The sequence below is a fragment of the Chanodichthys erythropterus genome, chromosome 4 (genome assembly GCF_024489055.1).
Source record: "Chanodichthys erythropterus isolate Z2021 chromosome 4, ASM2448905v1, whole genome shotgun sequence".
Taxonomy (NCBI): Eukaryota; Metazoa; Chordata; class Actinopteri; order Cypriniformes; family Xenocyprididae; genus Chanodichthys; species Chanodichthys erythropterus.
Window position 1 is genome coordinate 15,953,926 of NC_090224.1, and position 16,617 is coordinate 15,970,542.

A 16,617-nucleotide genomic window follows, 5' to 3' on the forward strand; every position below is an offset into this window, starting at 1 on the left:
CCTGAGCTGTTAAAGTAATAAAAAACAAAAAACAAATGGACTAACAGAAAAGACATACGTATGTATGCTTTACATCTGCCAAATATATAGGTTTTTTTTTTTAAATAAAGTGCACAAAAAGATGTATATTTTTGTTTAAAGGGACCTGAGCTGTCAGAACAATACATCCTTTTTTCTTTTTTTTTTAAATAAAGAAAAATGGAAATCAGAAAACTTAACAGGATTTGTTTAACTGGTAGAACTTATTCTCACTCATTCACTCACTCACATTATCACTCACTCTGTTCAGACACTTTGCATTGCAATGCAAAAATGTGAGCATGTCCACATGCTACTGGCTCAACAACTTGCATACAACATTCCTTATGGATTAAATATAATTAATATATAATAAATCCTTATTAAAGCTAAAGTGAGTGATTTTCTCTGTCCTTTGTTGTTTGATTAATATTAAAAGCACTGACGGCGGCAGGTTTATAGACTGCTGTGACTTTAAGAATGAATGCGGACCGAAAATGACAATAGATATTAGTCATACAGGGCTCTCAAGTGTCACGCATTGAGCGTGACAGTCAGTCATTTCGGTCTTTTGTCACGCACTCCCTCCACACATTGTATTTCTCACGCAGAAAAACAATTTATCATATATTTAATATGCCGCAGCGCCTAAAATGTATCTGTGCTGAATCATCACCGTGGTGCTCACGTGCCATGCCATGTTGCTTTTGCATATCTTGCAATTAACAGACTTTTTTGAATGATTTATTGTGAAATGCTCCCGCATCTTGGATGACTTGGGTCGTACTGATTTCTCTGCCTCCGCCATGTGTTTCAGAACAACGTTATGGGTCTCTCTGATGGTCTTTCCTCTACCTCTGCTCTGCTATTTATTTTTTTTATCACGCTTTACTCAAACATCTCCGCGTCTCATTGAGAGGCGTAATAGTCGCGCGACACAACAAATCGATAATGAAATTTGTTGCCATCTCTTTTAATAATCAAATTTTATTTATTTTATCGATTTGTTGTTGCAGCCCTAATGGTAAATAAAGAAAAGGAGATTTAAACAATAAGACTTACTGAGTTGAGCTATATAATAGTCATTAGTTTTCTGTCAACATAATATATTAAAGCGTCTTTGGTGTTTCCATGGTTTCTACAAAATAAAACCGTAAATCGATGGTAACGCGGGTATGATGTCATTGATAGACGACGCTTGGACACGGTCCGTGTCCTGGTTAAAATTGCTAATTTCTCTGGATTTAAACATTTTTGCAGACATTTGGGATAATGTAAGTACACAATTCAACAAAATATATAACATTGTTCTAGTGGTTTATTTTAATCCAAAATTCTTACATGTTGTGCCTTTAAAACAAAATAATAACAAAACAAACTCTGGTTAGTTTTGCTATGTCAGTTAGGTAGAAAGCTTCATACCAATATTCAGAAGTGCTGCGTTTTGGGACGAACCCCAACCATCTTTGGGAAAACCCCTTCACGCTGTTATTATAGGCCTGTGTCAGTGCAGTAAACTCTGCCCTCGGCTTGAGTGAAATTGTCATATACCTCAAAAAAATAATGTGCTTGTTTACATCTTACAGTAAAAGTGTAGTGTATCATAGTTGTAGATTTTATTTTATTTTTTCCCTTTTTCAGGAAGTGACTGAACCTGTCCTGAAGTGTATCCACTTGGGCGCACTGACACAACATAAGCTGGCGTGATATTTCATCGGCTGATGTTTGATAGAATCACTCTGTTCCAGTTCCCTCATTTCCTTTGGCTGTTGTGGGTTCTTTAAAGGTTAAAGTCTCAGCTGAAACACACTAGTGAGAGTTTCTGCTTGACAGCAGGTTTTATTTTGCCGCTCTCATTTAGAGCCTAACGCAATGGCAGTCTTTTCTGTTCAATGTCTGTCTTTCCAGAAAGGTCACCAACTTGCATCATCAGATTTAGCATGGCTTCCAACTTCATTTTGAATGCAACATAGTCTATTATATGACAAGAAATCAGGGAGCATTGCAATTTGAGAGTGTTTGTTTCTCTGCGCAGGTCCACATTATTGATAGTCTAGAGTTGTTCCATTTTCATCAGTCTGTTTTGAATACTGAAATGCAAAGATGTGCAGACTCTTCTGAATCACGGCAAAACAAACCTTATTTTGTGAGCTTACAGTCTGATTTAAATTGAGCTAAATGGACCATGTAGTGTGAAATAAAAACAAAGGCCACTTGTCTTTCTATTGTGTTGTTCAAGATGGAAAGAGTAGAAAAGATGGAAAGAGTACACACAACCAAATTATGTTGAACTGAAACATTGCTTTTTGGGGGGGGTGTTATTATTTTATTTTATTTTTATTTTATTTTATTTTATTTTATTTTTTATTTTATTTTATTTTATTTTATTTTATTTTATTTTATTTTATTTTATTTTATTTTATTTTATTTTTATTTTTTTTTTATTTTTTTTATTTTATTTTATTTTATATAAAGGGAATAGTTAAACAGTGTGTGGATTTTCCTCTTTTATTTTAAATAGCTGAACTCATTGGATTATTCACAAACAAATAACTGTTTTGCACAAACTCTCTTTGTGAATCGGTCACAAAGACTCCCGAGTTATCTCTTTGAATGTGATCTTCTTTCAAACATTTATCTTGTCCAGACAGAAGAAATAGAGAGAGGAAAAGAAAAATGTGATCACTGCCATGCCTTTTCAGAGAGTGTTTTGACAGGTGTGTGTAAAGCAGTCCTTCCTTTCTTCCTGTCCCTGAGTGGCTCCTTTTATCTGATCTTAGTGGTTTCAGACCACTTTATCGTCTGGTGAGAATGATCCAACTGTGCCTTTTGTGGCAGCCTTTGGGTAAAGGTCAGCAAATGAAGTACTTGATATTATCTTTCATTCTGTTGTGATTGTTTGCTTTATCTCTTTATAGAGGTAATACTTGATGCAGGTATACTTTACTGTTAATAAAGTTTGGGGTCTTCATGATTTTTAAAAAAAAATGTTTAAGAAGGCTTATTAAAGTCGGCGCCGATGGCCTCATGGGCAGCGTTCCGACATCTAGCGCCAATGCGCTTCGGGCGACCCGAGTTTGAATCCCGGCTCGTGGTCCTTTCCCCTCTCTCTCTCCCACTTCGCTTCCTGTCTAATTACTGTCCTATCATAATAAAGGCAAAAATGCCAAAAAAATTAAATCTTAAAAAAAAAAAAAAGGCTTATTAAATATTACATTAAAATAACTGTTTTCTATTTTAATATACTGTATTTTAAAATGTAATTTATTCCTGTGATGAAGACAGCTGAATTTTCAGCCTCATTACTCCAGTCTTCAGTGTCACACGATCCTTCGGAAATCATTCTAATATGATGATTTGGCGATTTGAAACATTTCTTATTATTATCAATGTTGAAATCAGTTGTGCAGCTTAATATTTTTGTGGAAACGATCTTTTTCTTTTTCATGGTTATTCTATATAATATAATATAATATATATATATATATATATATATATATATATATATATATATATATATATATATATATATATATAATATATATATATATATATATATATAATTTTTTTTTTTTTTTTTTTTCATTATGCCTTAAGGGTCACACTTGATCAGTTCAATGCGTCCTTGCTGAATAAAAATATTAATAAAAAACTTACTGACCCCAAACTTTCGAACCACTATGACCGTTTAGAAGGGTTGTCACGATACCACACTGTAAAACATTTTCAGCTGGTTAAACTTAGAAATGAAAGTTCACCTGCTGCCTTAAAAATCTGACTTAACTCAACTAAACATGAGTTAACTCAACTTAAAGATAAGCTTTGTTTCAACTCACAAATAGTTAAATTTTAACTTAAAATAATGCATTGTCTTGACTATTTTTGAGTTGAAACAAAGCTTATCTTCAAGTTGAGTTAACTCACATTTTTAAGGCAGCAGGTGAACTTACATTTCTAAGTTTAACCAGCTAAGCAGCTTAACAAATATGTTAATGTACACAAAGTTAAATATGAACATAAATATTATCAAATTAAATCTAAAAATATCATGTATCCTCTAAGTATTGCACAATTAAGTAAATGTCATTTTTACAAGTAATTATCATGTTTTTAATTATCCATGAAAACTGATAATAATGGAGAAAAATGACAAAATAAAAACATCTATTTGGCTGCATTTAAAATGCAATATATAGATTTTAACTTTAAATTTTTGGTCCTGCCTATTTATATTCCCTTTAGACATAACTGACTGTGTTTACAGGAAGAGATTGTGAAATCGTCATAATTTGACCAAGATTAATTTCAACCATGCAAATACATATGCAAGTGTTTGGCAATGGCGATTTTGTGGTCAGACAGCCTCTAGACACTGAAACATGTACTGCCAATATTATTTTCGTATGGATTTTGTGCCAAAGTACTGGAACTTGACAGCCTTTCTCTTTAGTTTGGCAGTAGTCTGTGAAATCACACCAGTGCTTCCTGCTCTTCCTTTGATATGGTGAAAGATGACGTTCAGGGTCAATATGGCTCCACGTTCTCACTAGTTCTGCTTTATCAGTGAGCACAGGTGTGTCCCTGTGGCCCATTTCATCACAATGCTGAAAGCCTGTTCTCCATCTATCTCTCGTCCCTGTCATCTCATGCCATCAATCTCGTCGTTTCAACCAGCCCCTCATTTTCATCTGAATGGCTATGGTATGACTACACTGTTTATCATTTCCAGACATGCCCTTGACAACTAAATATTGGTGCAGACCATCACAGGGATGAGTTTTCTAGCACATTTTAGTGTACTGGTATTGTTAAGCTTGTATTTTTTGTTGCAAGTAGAAATTTTCCCCTCTACATCTTTCATATGACGTGTCACAATGTCAAGGCCGACTCGGTGTGTCTGAACACAGAGACTTTAGTGTCCTATTGAAAAGAGCTGCAACAGGATCCGCCGCTGATAAATTCTGCTTCCATTCTGCCTTGCCGCCCATTCATCCCCGTTGTATTATAAGCACAATGGCCCCATGTTACCGTATATCTGTCCTATTAAAAAGATGCCTGCTCAGCCTTAGAGGAATCAATTACTCCTCAGCTGTCTTTCACACTGCTGTACACATCTGGCAGACAAACTCTGGTATTAATGCAGAATTAATTAATTACAGAGAAACGCACCAGCCAGCAGAAGCACAATTATGTCTGCAGATCTCTGTTGTTCTTTATCAGACTGAATAAGGTTGGGAAAAGGTGAGTTTTAGGCCACAGAAACACACACAAGCAGTGCTAAGTAAAGCAACGGCGTGAATCACAGTGTTTCTACTGCGTAACAGAACAGTAGGCGTGTTTAGAAAATAAAGTGAGTACTTTTGATCAATTCAATGAGTCCTTGCTTATATAGTATTAAAAAATGACCTCAAACTTTTGAGTGGTGCTGCATCTCTAATTTGAAGACATTTCTTTTCATGACAGTTATAATTTTCAACTTGTGTCCATAAAAATTTAACTTTTCATTCTGAAAAATGCACAGATATGCATGACCTGTAAAATAGAAATCTAGCTGTTAAATACTGTAATCAGTTCATATTGGTGCTAAGATAAATACATGCTGTTTTCGTGTACAGTGTGAAACGAGCTTTAGACTCATTCAAAGATGTTTGAGAGACATCAGTTAGAGATCTGTGTGTTATGCGTCTGGATTGTACTACTACACAAACCAGATGTGAGCAGGCTGCTCCGTTATTACAGCACGTCTTGTATTGCGGCCAAAGGGAAGCCGGCGCAAAGCAGCCTTTGGCTGGAGCTCTAGGTGTAATTTACTGACTGCGTTCGTATGAGAGATCGCTCTTGAACTCAGGTTTCTGAATCCAACCTTGGGGAAATATCACAGGTTTCATTATTCATTTAGTGCAGTCTTCTTCTCTCTGTAGATATCTTGAATACATCACTTTTATGATGTTTTCCCTAAAGACATGCTCATAAAGGAAGCTCCCAGACCACATAGTTTGATTAAAAACAGTTCCCTGCAAGATTTTGTTGTAACTGCCCGTCAGAACAGTTAGAAATGCGCTAGAATTGACTAGTACACTCTAAAAAATGCTGGGTTAAAAACAACCCAAGTTGGGTTGAAAATGGACAAACCCAGCGATTGGGTTGTTTTAACCCAGCGGTTGGGTTAAATGTTCGCCCAACCTGCTGGGTAGTTTTATTTAAACCAACTATTGTTTAAAAATTGCTATATGGCTAGCTTAAAATGAACCCAAAATAGTTGGGAAATTAAAAACCAGATGCAATTAGAGACAACAATAATAGACAAAAAAGGTGAATGTTTATTAATAAGCTTTAATATTTTATTAATATAAATTTAATAGTTTAATAGTTTATTAATATAAATTTATTAATAAGCAATTTAATAAAGGTTTATTGTTTAATAATTATTCACTGAACATTAATAAATGTTCATTTCCAACATACTTTGGGTTAATTTTAATTAAGCAATACAGTAATTTTTAAACAATAGTTGAGTTAAATAAAACCACCCAGCAGGTTGGGCAAACATTTAACCCTACCGCTGGTTTAAAACAACCCAATTGCTGGGTTGTTTTTAACCCAGCATTTTTTAGAGTGTAGTTGACCGAGAAAAGCCTTTGGCAACATTTGGAGAACAAAGTGGCTGATGGCAGATATTGCTAGTACATATATTTTATATATGACAAAAGGAGATTAGCTGGGTGATTTTTTTTTTTTCCTATTATATTTGTAACAGAACAGGATATTACATCTGTCTGTCAATTTTATTTACTTTGCAAAGCAAATTTTGGTGGCTTCTGCCAAGTGCTTTTGACTGTATACTGTATACACATTTTCAAAATGTCTTAAAACTAAGCTTTGAATTGTCTTAACCACAAATTGTTGGTCAGGAAATTAGCAACATTTAAGCAAATGCACTACTTAAAAAGCCATTGCTGTCTGAGAAAAACATTAAAAAGACATATTGAAATTTTTGCCAGAATATGGGAATTTGTGTGGGGTGTGATGAATGACAGTGAAACATTGCATGCATTAGGGCTGGACGATTATGACCTAAAATCAAAACCTTGATTAATTGAACATTTTACCTCGATTACGATTAATGAGCGATTATTTTGTTTTTTGTATGTTTGTTTTTTTCCCCCCTCATAGTTCACTTATAAGGTTTGTTCTGTAAATTTGCTTGACTATTAAAGGTGGGATATTTTTCCCTTTTGAAAGAGGGATCTGACATAAAAGCTCACTTGTCACAAAGTAACATTTCTTACAGATTTCTGCTCATTGTAAATCAAATAAAGATAAATTAGCACAGTACCAGTACGTAATGAGAGCGATTGCGTGTGTGAATTAGTCATACCGTCTCTATTTATTGTGAAGCTGTGGGTCGTAAATAGTTACTTAACTTTTGAGTTTCTAAGCTACTTTAGTGTCAAATCACGTTTTGTGCAGCTACTGTTTGTATGATTGTTCGTGCCACAATGCAAACATGGTTGCTCGATATAGTAATACACATGCGATCATCTAAATTGCTTGAATGTCTAAACTGACAAACCTTAAAACAAGTTTAGTGAAGATGCAAGGCTCACCGCTTGTGCGCATCTCTGTGTGTTGACTCTGCATTCACCTGCGTGTTGACTAGATGGGGCGACACACACACGGTAGTATGTTTTTAAGTGAGAAGTATTAACAGGATTAAAAAAAACTAAATAACCAACATGTGAAAATTATGTCGGTTAGAGGTTCTGAATTTCAGTTTTGATTACTTTTCGATTAAAGCCGAGTTCAGACTGCACGATTTTAGCCCCGATTTTGGCTCGGCGACAGATTTTGAGAAATCGCCGACAAATGCCCAAAATCACAGGCAAATCGTTGCTCGTTCACGCGAGTGACAATCACGCAGTGATTCATATCGATATTGAACGTGATATTGCGTGGCTTGTCAGTGAACTACGGCTCTGTCTATTAAATGCCGCTCCATTTGAAAGCAGGTGATGGCGATTTAGCGGTAATCAGGGAACCGGCTTTACTGACGAAATGCGCGTGACAAAAGCATTCGATATATCGCCCAGCCCTAATGAGCAAAGATGCGATCTGAGAGAATCGCCGATGAGTCGCCGACACCCGTGAGATATTTGGCGTGCTTAATATCTGGACCCGTCGGCGATTCAAAATCCTGCTGTGTAAAAAGTGTTCTGACTGAAAACTACATCAGCAATGACCGACAGCCAATAAGAGAGCAAGATACAGAGCAGCGTGAAGTTCGGGGAGGAGTTATAGACCACAATATCAGCAAGCATGGCTTCGTTTCAGATAAACATTACAATTATATCAAACAGAAACAAAACACAAACATTTGCTTGACCATCCGCAACAGCAGCACATTGAAAAGTTATTTATTTACCTCCAACTCTCGTTGCAGAACACACAATCCACAGTCTCCCCAACCAATTCCTCCACCATATTCTTCTTTTCTTTTTCTTGTTTTCGCTGCAAATCAGCACACAGGCAATTCGTATTGCAAGCTTCTTGCGGGCTACTGTTTTTAATAATAATAACAACTCCGGTCTTGCACGCGTGATATCGCATTGTTTCCTTGTCACATCTCGCTTGTGTTTGGTTGTGAAACGTAGTTTGCGTGCCAGACAGAGTTGTCTGCGATTCTTCCTATTGTAAAAGTCATGCAGTGTGAAACCTTCTGTCGCCGATCCATCGGGCAGTTTGAACACAGCAGCGACTGAATGCTGGCCAAGATAGTCATGAAGTGTGAAAAGAACATTGACCCGACTGCTTTGAAAATCGTGCAGTCTGAACTCAGGTAATCGTCCAGCCCTAAGTTGCACCAGATTGTCTTCAAAAATCTGGTGAGAAATATAATAATAAATGCATCTCTAGCACCGTGATGCATGGAAGAAGAGGTATCACTGTGTGGGGAGCCTTTTTAGCTGCTGGTATTGGTGAGCTACTTCACTGTGAAGTCACTTAATTTTTTGGAGTGCAGCAGAATGACTTGCTTCCACAAATGAGAAGTTATCTAAAGAGGAATGATCAGATGTTATTTTTCAACAAGACAATGCTCCTGCCCATTTCACAAAGACAACCAAGAAGTGGCTGGAGAAGTCAATCAGCCTCGTGTTTTGGCCTGGTCATAGTCCAGATTTGAACCCTATTTGGTCTCACATTAAACTTGAATGAACTGGGAGATGTTTTTCAACTACTCATGAATTGTTTGAAGCAATTAGCATTGAGTAGAACAACACTGACTGTTTTTCTTCCTGTAAGAAGCTCTCTGCAAGTTGAGGAAGGCTATTCTGTGTTAAAAGTTAATTTATGTACAATATTTTTGCAATTCTTGCTAATTTCCTGACCAGTGATTTGTGTATCTGCTCAGCTTCATCTGCTTCTCATCAGTAGTATGACTTGATCTTTTAAGAGCATAAGTAGAAGCCATGATTTATCGCTTAAATGACACAGCATCTTTTACTTGTACCGGGTTCAAACTGTCATGAGCTGATGGTCACTAATGAGATGACGGTGGCACAAGTTCCTGTGGGTTTAATAGTGTCCTTTATTTTGGCTCTAAACACCCTTTTTCTCTGGTCATATTTTCCCATCATCTGTCTTGCTGTTGCATATACACTGTTGGAGCTAAAGGCTGAGCCTCATGGGCTGGAGCTGCCTCACTCTGCTGACTTAAGATTAATATGTTGAAATGTTCAGAGTAATTGCTTTCAGGTGCTACTTTCAGAAGTGTCTCCTGCTCGCTTTATGACATGATCTACTGTACCAGAACCTAAGTGATCTCAAATGATGCTTTCTGCTATGTCAGAAGTGACAGCCATTTAGCACGGTAGTACAGTGTCAAACAACTCTTTTGCTTCTGCTTTTTAAGCTTCTTAGTCTTGTTTCAATTAATTAAGAGCTTTTAATTATTAATGTATGACTGTTCTGTCTCTCTACATGTGGATAGGCCTGAAAGATATCAAGTGTAGTTCTTCATTTCAGACCTTACTGAAAATCAACATTTCATGCCATGTAGCACAAGTTTGCAGAGAACGAGAAGCTTGTTTTTATTCACTCACATCATACATTTTCCCCTTAGTTTTGATTTAAAATGTATGAAAAATATGTGTATACTCTTGTTAGCATGCTTTTAAAAAAACGCCTCTGGTTCGTTTTTCTGGTTTGACAAGCCGCGTTAAAAACTGGCAGACCAATGAGATTGGCGCATTTATTCACGTGCATGGAGCTGCTGAAGTTACAGTAAAACACGACTTGGTGGCGCTCAAGCACAAAACGTCTTGCCTAGCACAGTGTGATACCAAGACGACAAAGAGGAAGTAGATGAGGAAGACCCCTACAAACTATCCCTGCGTCTCAATCAGCTCCCTAGCTTCCTAGGTCGTGTATCAGTATATCGTGTAAATTAATGTGGCCGACTCCCTGATCAGTGCCCTGAATAATGAACTAAGGAGCTGATTGATCTCTTTTTGAACTTTTTAAAGCGTCATAGTGGTTATGTAGCTGTCAATAGAGGGACAGAAATCTCTCAGATTCCCCCCACAAAAGATGAATGACATATGTATTAAAAATGTATTTAAAATACTTTTAATTCAGTAAATGGCATTCAACTGGGCTATGGCTTCTGGGATTTTCATTTAGTAATGCTGTCCTTGTTTTGACTGCCCGGTTTACCTTGGATTGATCTGTTAATAGATTTTCTTTCACAGCAATTAATCTTTTAGACCTAAATCTGGTTTCCAAAACTATCTGTGTGGAAAATTCACTCTGTTTAATGAAATATCGAAACTTCACTTTCGTTTTGTAATAATAAAGGTTTCTGGAATAGTACATTCGTCTCAAAGCAATATTGTTTGTGCAAAGCTATCCTAAAGTTAATGATAGACTTGATTAGAATTTTTCAAAAGACCTTCAGTTGTGTGACCTGATTTGAAGTTGAAATTAAATCAAATTTGCATGCAGCACCTTTGCTTTTATTTTAGCCATATTTTCATTCCTCCACAATACGCTTTCTATGCTCCCTTCGCGTGAGCTGTGGTCCTCACGGTGGTGTCAACGTCAGTCTTTGTCAAAGCTGTCTTGAGCTTTAGGGCTTCACTTTCATTGCTTTTTCTTGAACCTTTCTGAACGCTCGTCTCCAAACCTGGATCGGAGTGATCTCTGGGTGAGCAATGCAGGTTTTGGAGGGCTTTGAAAGGGTCAGTTGGCTCAATGCAGCTGTGTGCTCCAGTCCCTGTAGTCCTAAAAGTAATATAGGTAAAGGCTCATGAGGTTCTCTAGTCACCATCTACTGACAAGGCAATTTTATCTTATTTAGTGGATGTCTAGCACCTGACCAGCAGTTGCTTTGTGTCTCTCACATGCTCATACGCACTCGCACTTACACCTTGAAGTGGCACAGGACCGGATATTTTTGAGCAACCTTCAAGTTATGAGTCTGCTTAACCTTGTTTTACTTCTCCCCAGCATTACTTTTTACAATATATAATCAAAATAATAATAATAATAATAATAATAATAATAATAATAACATTATTATTATTATTATTATTATTATTGTTGTTATTATTATTATTATTATTATTATTATTATTATTATTATTATTATTATAGTAGTGGTAGTGGTAGTAGTGGTGGTGGTTGTGGTAGTATTTCGTACTTGCATAGTACTTTTGTTTAGCTAAATAAAGAAATGCTAAACAGAAATAGTACATTTTATTAAATATTACTAAGCTAAATATAAATAAAACAAATATATAAATAAATAAAAATAATAAATAGTACAACATTTAAAAAGTAATAATAATAATAATAATTATTATTATTATTATTGTTATTGTTGTTATTATGTAGATTATTTTGTGTGAAAAGCTAAGACAGAACAAATTATTATTATTATTATTATTATTATTATTATTATTATTATTATTATTATTATTGTTGTTATTAAATAATATTTAGTACGTCCATTTAAATAATTTTATTTAGCTAAATAAATAAATAAATGCTAAACAGAAATAGTACATTTTATTAAATATGACTAAGCTAAATATAAATAAAACAAATATATAAATAAATAAAAATAATAAATAGTAAAACATTTAAAAACCAGTAGTAATAATAATAATAATAATAATAATAATAAATAATTATTATTATTGTTGTTGTTGTTGCTGTTGTTGTTGCTGTTGTTGTTGCTGTTGTTGCTGTTATGTAGATTATTTTGTGTGAAAAGCTAAGACCGAACAAATTAATAATAATAATAATATTTAATAATATTTAGTACTTCCATTTAATAAATGAAAAAATGCTAAACAGAAATAGTAAATTTTATTAAATATTAAGCTAAATTTTAATAAAACTAATATAAAAATAAATAAAAATAGTAAATCAAATTGTGTTTAAAAATAATTAGATTCGTAATAATAATAAAATAATAGTAATGATTATTGTTATTGTTATGGAGATTTTTTTTTTTTTTTTTTTGTGAAAAGCTAAGACAGAACTAAGTATTATTATTATTGTTGTTGTTGCTGTTGTTGTTATGTAGATTATTTTGTGTGAAAAGCTAAGACCGAACAAATTATTATTATTATTTTTATTATTATTATTATTATTATTATTATTATTTTTTTTGTAATATTTAGTACTTCCATTTAATAAATGAAAAAATGCTAAACAGAAATAGTAAATTTTATTAAATATTAAGCTAAATTTAAATAAAACTAATATAAAAATAAATAAAAATAGTAAATAAAATTGTATTTTAAAAATAATTAGATTCGTAATAATAATAATAATAATAATAATAATAATAATAACAACAATAATAATAATAATAACAATAATAAAATAATAGTAATGATTATTGTTATTGTTATGGAGATTTTTTTTTTTTTTTGTGAAAAGCTAAGACAGAACTAAGTATTATTATTATTATTATTATTATTATTATTATTATATTTAAAAATATTTAGTACTTCCATTAAATTATTTTAATTAGTTAAATAAAGAAATGCTAAACATGAATAGTAAATTTTATTAAATATTAAGCTAAATGTAAAACTATAATAATAAATACATAAATAAGTTGTCAAAGTTGTATTGAATTATTGAAAGTGAGGTGATAATGCCTACCAGTTAGCTAAATATATGGGCATTTATTTATGTATAATAATAATAAATCTCTGAGCAATGTTCCTACAACACTGTTTAAATCGGTGCATTATCCAATCATGAAACAAGCTACATAACACAGCGCAATATAAGCACTAAAGCCGCCAGCCGCTAATAACTCGAAAGCAGCAGTTTTGACGGAGATTCTGGCTGTTTCTATTTCCAGTTATTTAGAATAAAAAGGATGCGTGCTGTACGTGACAGTTCAAGGCTCACTTCCAAACGTTCTTTTAAAACCTGCCTAAAAGCATTGGACGTGGCGAAGGTGGTGGGCCTGTTGGCGACATCCAACCAGACAACCTGCTAAGTGAATTCACATGGACAGGATAACAGCTCACCTTGTGTTTGAAGAAGCAAGGGCGAGCACACACACTTCATCTAGGCCGTTGAGGCGCTGGGGGAAACGCTTTGAGGTGTCGACCTCATCCTTGATATGCATACCGAATGGAGGTAAAGACGTCCTCGTTTAGAGCTGTAGTGGGGTTTATGATCAGTTTAGATATGATTCTGACTCTGTAACGTCCCAACAGTATGATTATTCTTGTTTTACTTGCTTCACACTAGTGCAGTGCTTTTATTGCCCAATAAATTTTGACAAGTCATTGGATGGCAGTTTAATTCTGTTTGTGCCGCCTCCCCTCTCTCGTGTTGTGAAAGGCTCTCACGCAGCGATCTGGTCGTGCTCACGGGACCTTTGCTTTGTGGGCTTTCTGACTCACAGGATGAATTACAGGAGGGCCGAGTAAATCCAGCTCTCTTGACACACATCCGCATCCTTCGCCAAGTAACCCACTAAAAGAGCTAAACTCCAATACCAAATACCATAAATATTTGCTTAAATGGGACATATCATGGAAAGCTGGTCATTTAAATATAAAAATCTGAAAGGTGCAGTTGCAAAATATAGCTTGTTTAATAATAGGAGTCAGAAAGAAGGTCGAAAAGAATGCAAAACTAACTTTTTGATGCAAGAAACCTTGACTAACTTTTATAAGTGGATCTTAAGGCACGGATCAGTGAAAATAAATCATTAAAACTTAAGTATTACTGAGACGGATCAAATATTTGTTGACAAATTATGCTGATTTAATGTAAATATAATGTTGTCTTGCTTGTTAACATTTTTTTTAAAGGTTTTATTAAAATTGTGACATTTGTAATAGTATTGTGGTAAAAATTAGTTAAGGAACATAAATAAATTGGTAATTTTTCGTACCATATGCAATTGTTAAAGTATGTTTGTTGTGTATGTTTGACACATAGCTAATCATATTAGTGTCACGACATAGCAAAAAAATATGTAAAAATAAAAGCAATAAGCAGTTTATTTCAATAAATAAATAATTTGTTTATTTTTATTTAAATATATTTTATTTAAATATGTGCACTACCATTGAAAAGTTTGGGGTTGGGATCAAAACTACAAAAAAAACAAAAAAAAAAACAGTAATATTGTGAAATAATATTATTGCAATTTAAAATAACTATTTTTGTATTGGAATATATTTTAAAATATTATTTATTCCTGTTATGGCAAAGCTGAATTTTCAGCATCATTACTCTGTCTTCAGTGTCACATGATCCTTCAGAAATCATTCTAATATGCTAATTTGATGCTCAAGAAACATTTCTTATTATTATCAATGTTGAAAACAGTTCTGCTGCTTAATTTTTATGGAAAATGAATGTCTACTGTGGGTTTTTTTTATTTTTTTAATTCAGGGTGTCTGTGCTGAATATTTTGACTGAGTATTGAATATGGCCCATCAATTTCAAAAGACTAATTTCTGGATAAAACCATTAAAGCCAGATCAGTCCGCTTTGGCTCAGAGCGATACCATCTCAGCAGCTGAGAGATATGCAGCATATTTGCTGGTCGAGGGATTCGTAGCAGCCCCTGATGGTTCGAAATGTCAGAGGAGTAGAATGAAGGGCCAGGTAGCAGACAGAAGATGACAGGCAGGCAGCGGGTTTACAGCGGGCTGCGTGCCCTCGTCTTATCTGCTGTTATCAGCCGTCTCCTGTATCCTGCCCTCGGTAGAATATCAATGCCTCTCTTTCTGTCAGCTGACTCTGTGTATCATGCAAATATGACTGATAAAATAAATATGGTGAGTTTATGGGAAGGCAGGGGCAGCCAGAGGTTACACAGCTCTGCTGTTGCTGTTTACAGATGAGGTTAGACTAACCTGTTTGTGTCTGTCTTTCACTTCAGGTGTTCAGGAAGAAAGCTGTTGAACTAGGAGAGAAGCTGTTGCCAGCTTTTAAGACCCCGACTGGCATTCCTTGGGCTCTCCTCAACCTAAAGAGGTCAGTGATGCACAAACAAACACATTTCTGCATGAACTCCTGAGGCTTTCTTCAGCCAAGCAGGTCAGATCTCTCCACTGCATGTCTTATTAACTCACAAGCACTGGATGTGAATCCTCAAACCCAGCAGCGGCTCTGTCACCTGTGCACCCGGTTCTCCAAGATATGATAATGAATAAACAGTCTGGTGGGATTATTTTGTTGCAGAAACCACTTTCTGCAGGAGCGATTTTCTGAGTAACTAAAAGGGCTCGTTCACACAGAATGTGTTTTTGCTTTGAAAAAACATGACGCGCGCAGTGCAATTGGGATAAATGCTAAGTCACGAGATGCTTTTTTTTAAAAGTTGAACTGATTTTTACTTGAGTGCCACGTTTTTAGAACGCTGTGTCATGCAAAAGACGCAAGACGTGAGCGCAGAGGTCATACAAGTCCATCTAGCACGTGTTTGCGTAGAAAAACAATGAAAAGGTAGCGCATTGGAATGGAAAACATGTTCTGTGTGAACTGCTTGTGAATGATGCTTTCTTTGTTGCCAGTCGTTTTTATGCTGTTATACCTGTTTTGTAATTTTGTTTCAGCTAGCTAGGTCTCAGAATCGTCAAATAATATATGGAGTGTTAAATAAGATACAGATCCATTAATTAAGATCCTTAAAATTAATGTTCTGTTGCAATATGTAGTCAGTCACCACAGAAAATAATTTCTATTCAAAGCATTTTCAATGGAACTCTGAGGCTTTAAAAGCAGAAATATGCGGCTTTTTAATGTGTTTAAATAATTTTTCTAGTTGTGGGACTAATTTTCTTGTTGGGTTAATATCTGGTTACCAGTCGGTAGAGTTTTTGTCTTTTTATTTTTTTTCTTTCTTCCTTGTAAAAAGTACTTTATGGTTAGCTACATCATATATTACGTCATTATTATGACATGTCATGTATTATTATGGTTATCTGCGTCATATATTGGATACTATTATTTGCATACTTTTAAAGTATTTTTCAGTGTTATAAATTATTGTTTATTTTTAAACATTTTAGTCATTTTTAATACTTATTTTATTTCAGTTAGTTCCAA

At 34.6% G+C, this 16,617-nt stretch overlaps 1 protein-coding gene across 1 annotated transcript in view; it reads left to right on the top strand.

Moving 5' to 3' along the window:
- man1a1 (mannosidase, alpha, class 1A, member 1) overlaps positions 1–16,617 on the top strand; it is a 132,837-nt gene that overhangs the window by 73,023 nt on the left and 43,197 nt on the right. The window contains exon 5 of the mRNA XM_067384301.1: positions 15,449–15,543. Within this exon, the coding sequence (XP_067240402.1) occupies positions 15,449–15,543 (95 nt within the window). The remainder of the gene's footprint in view (positions 1–15,448; positions 15,544–16,617) is intronic.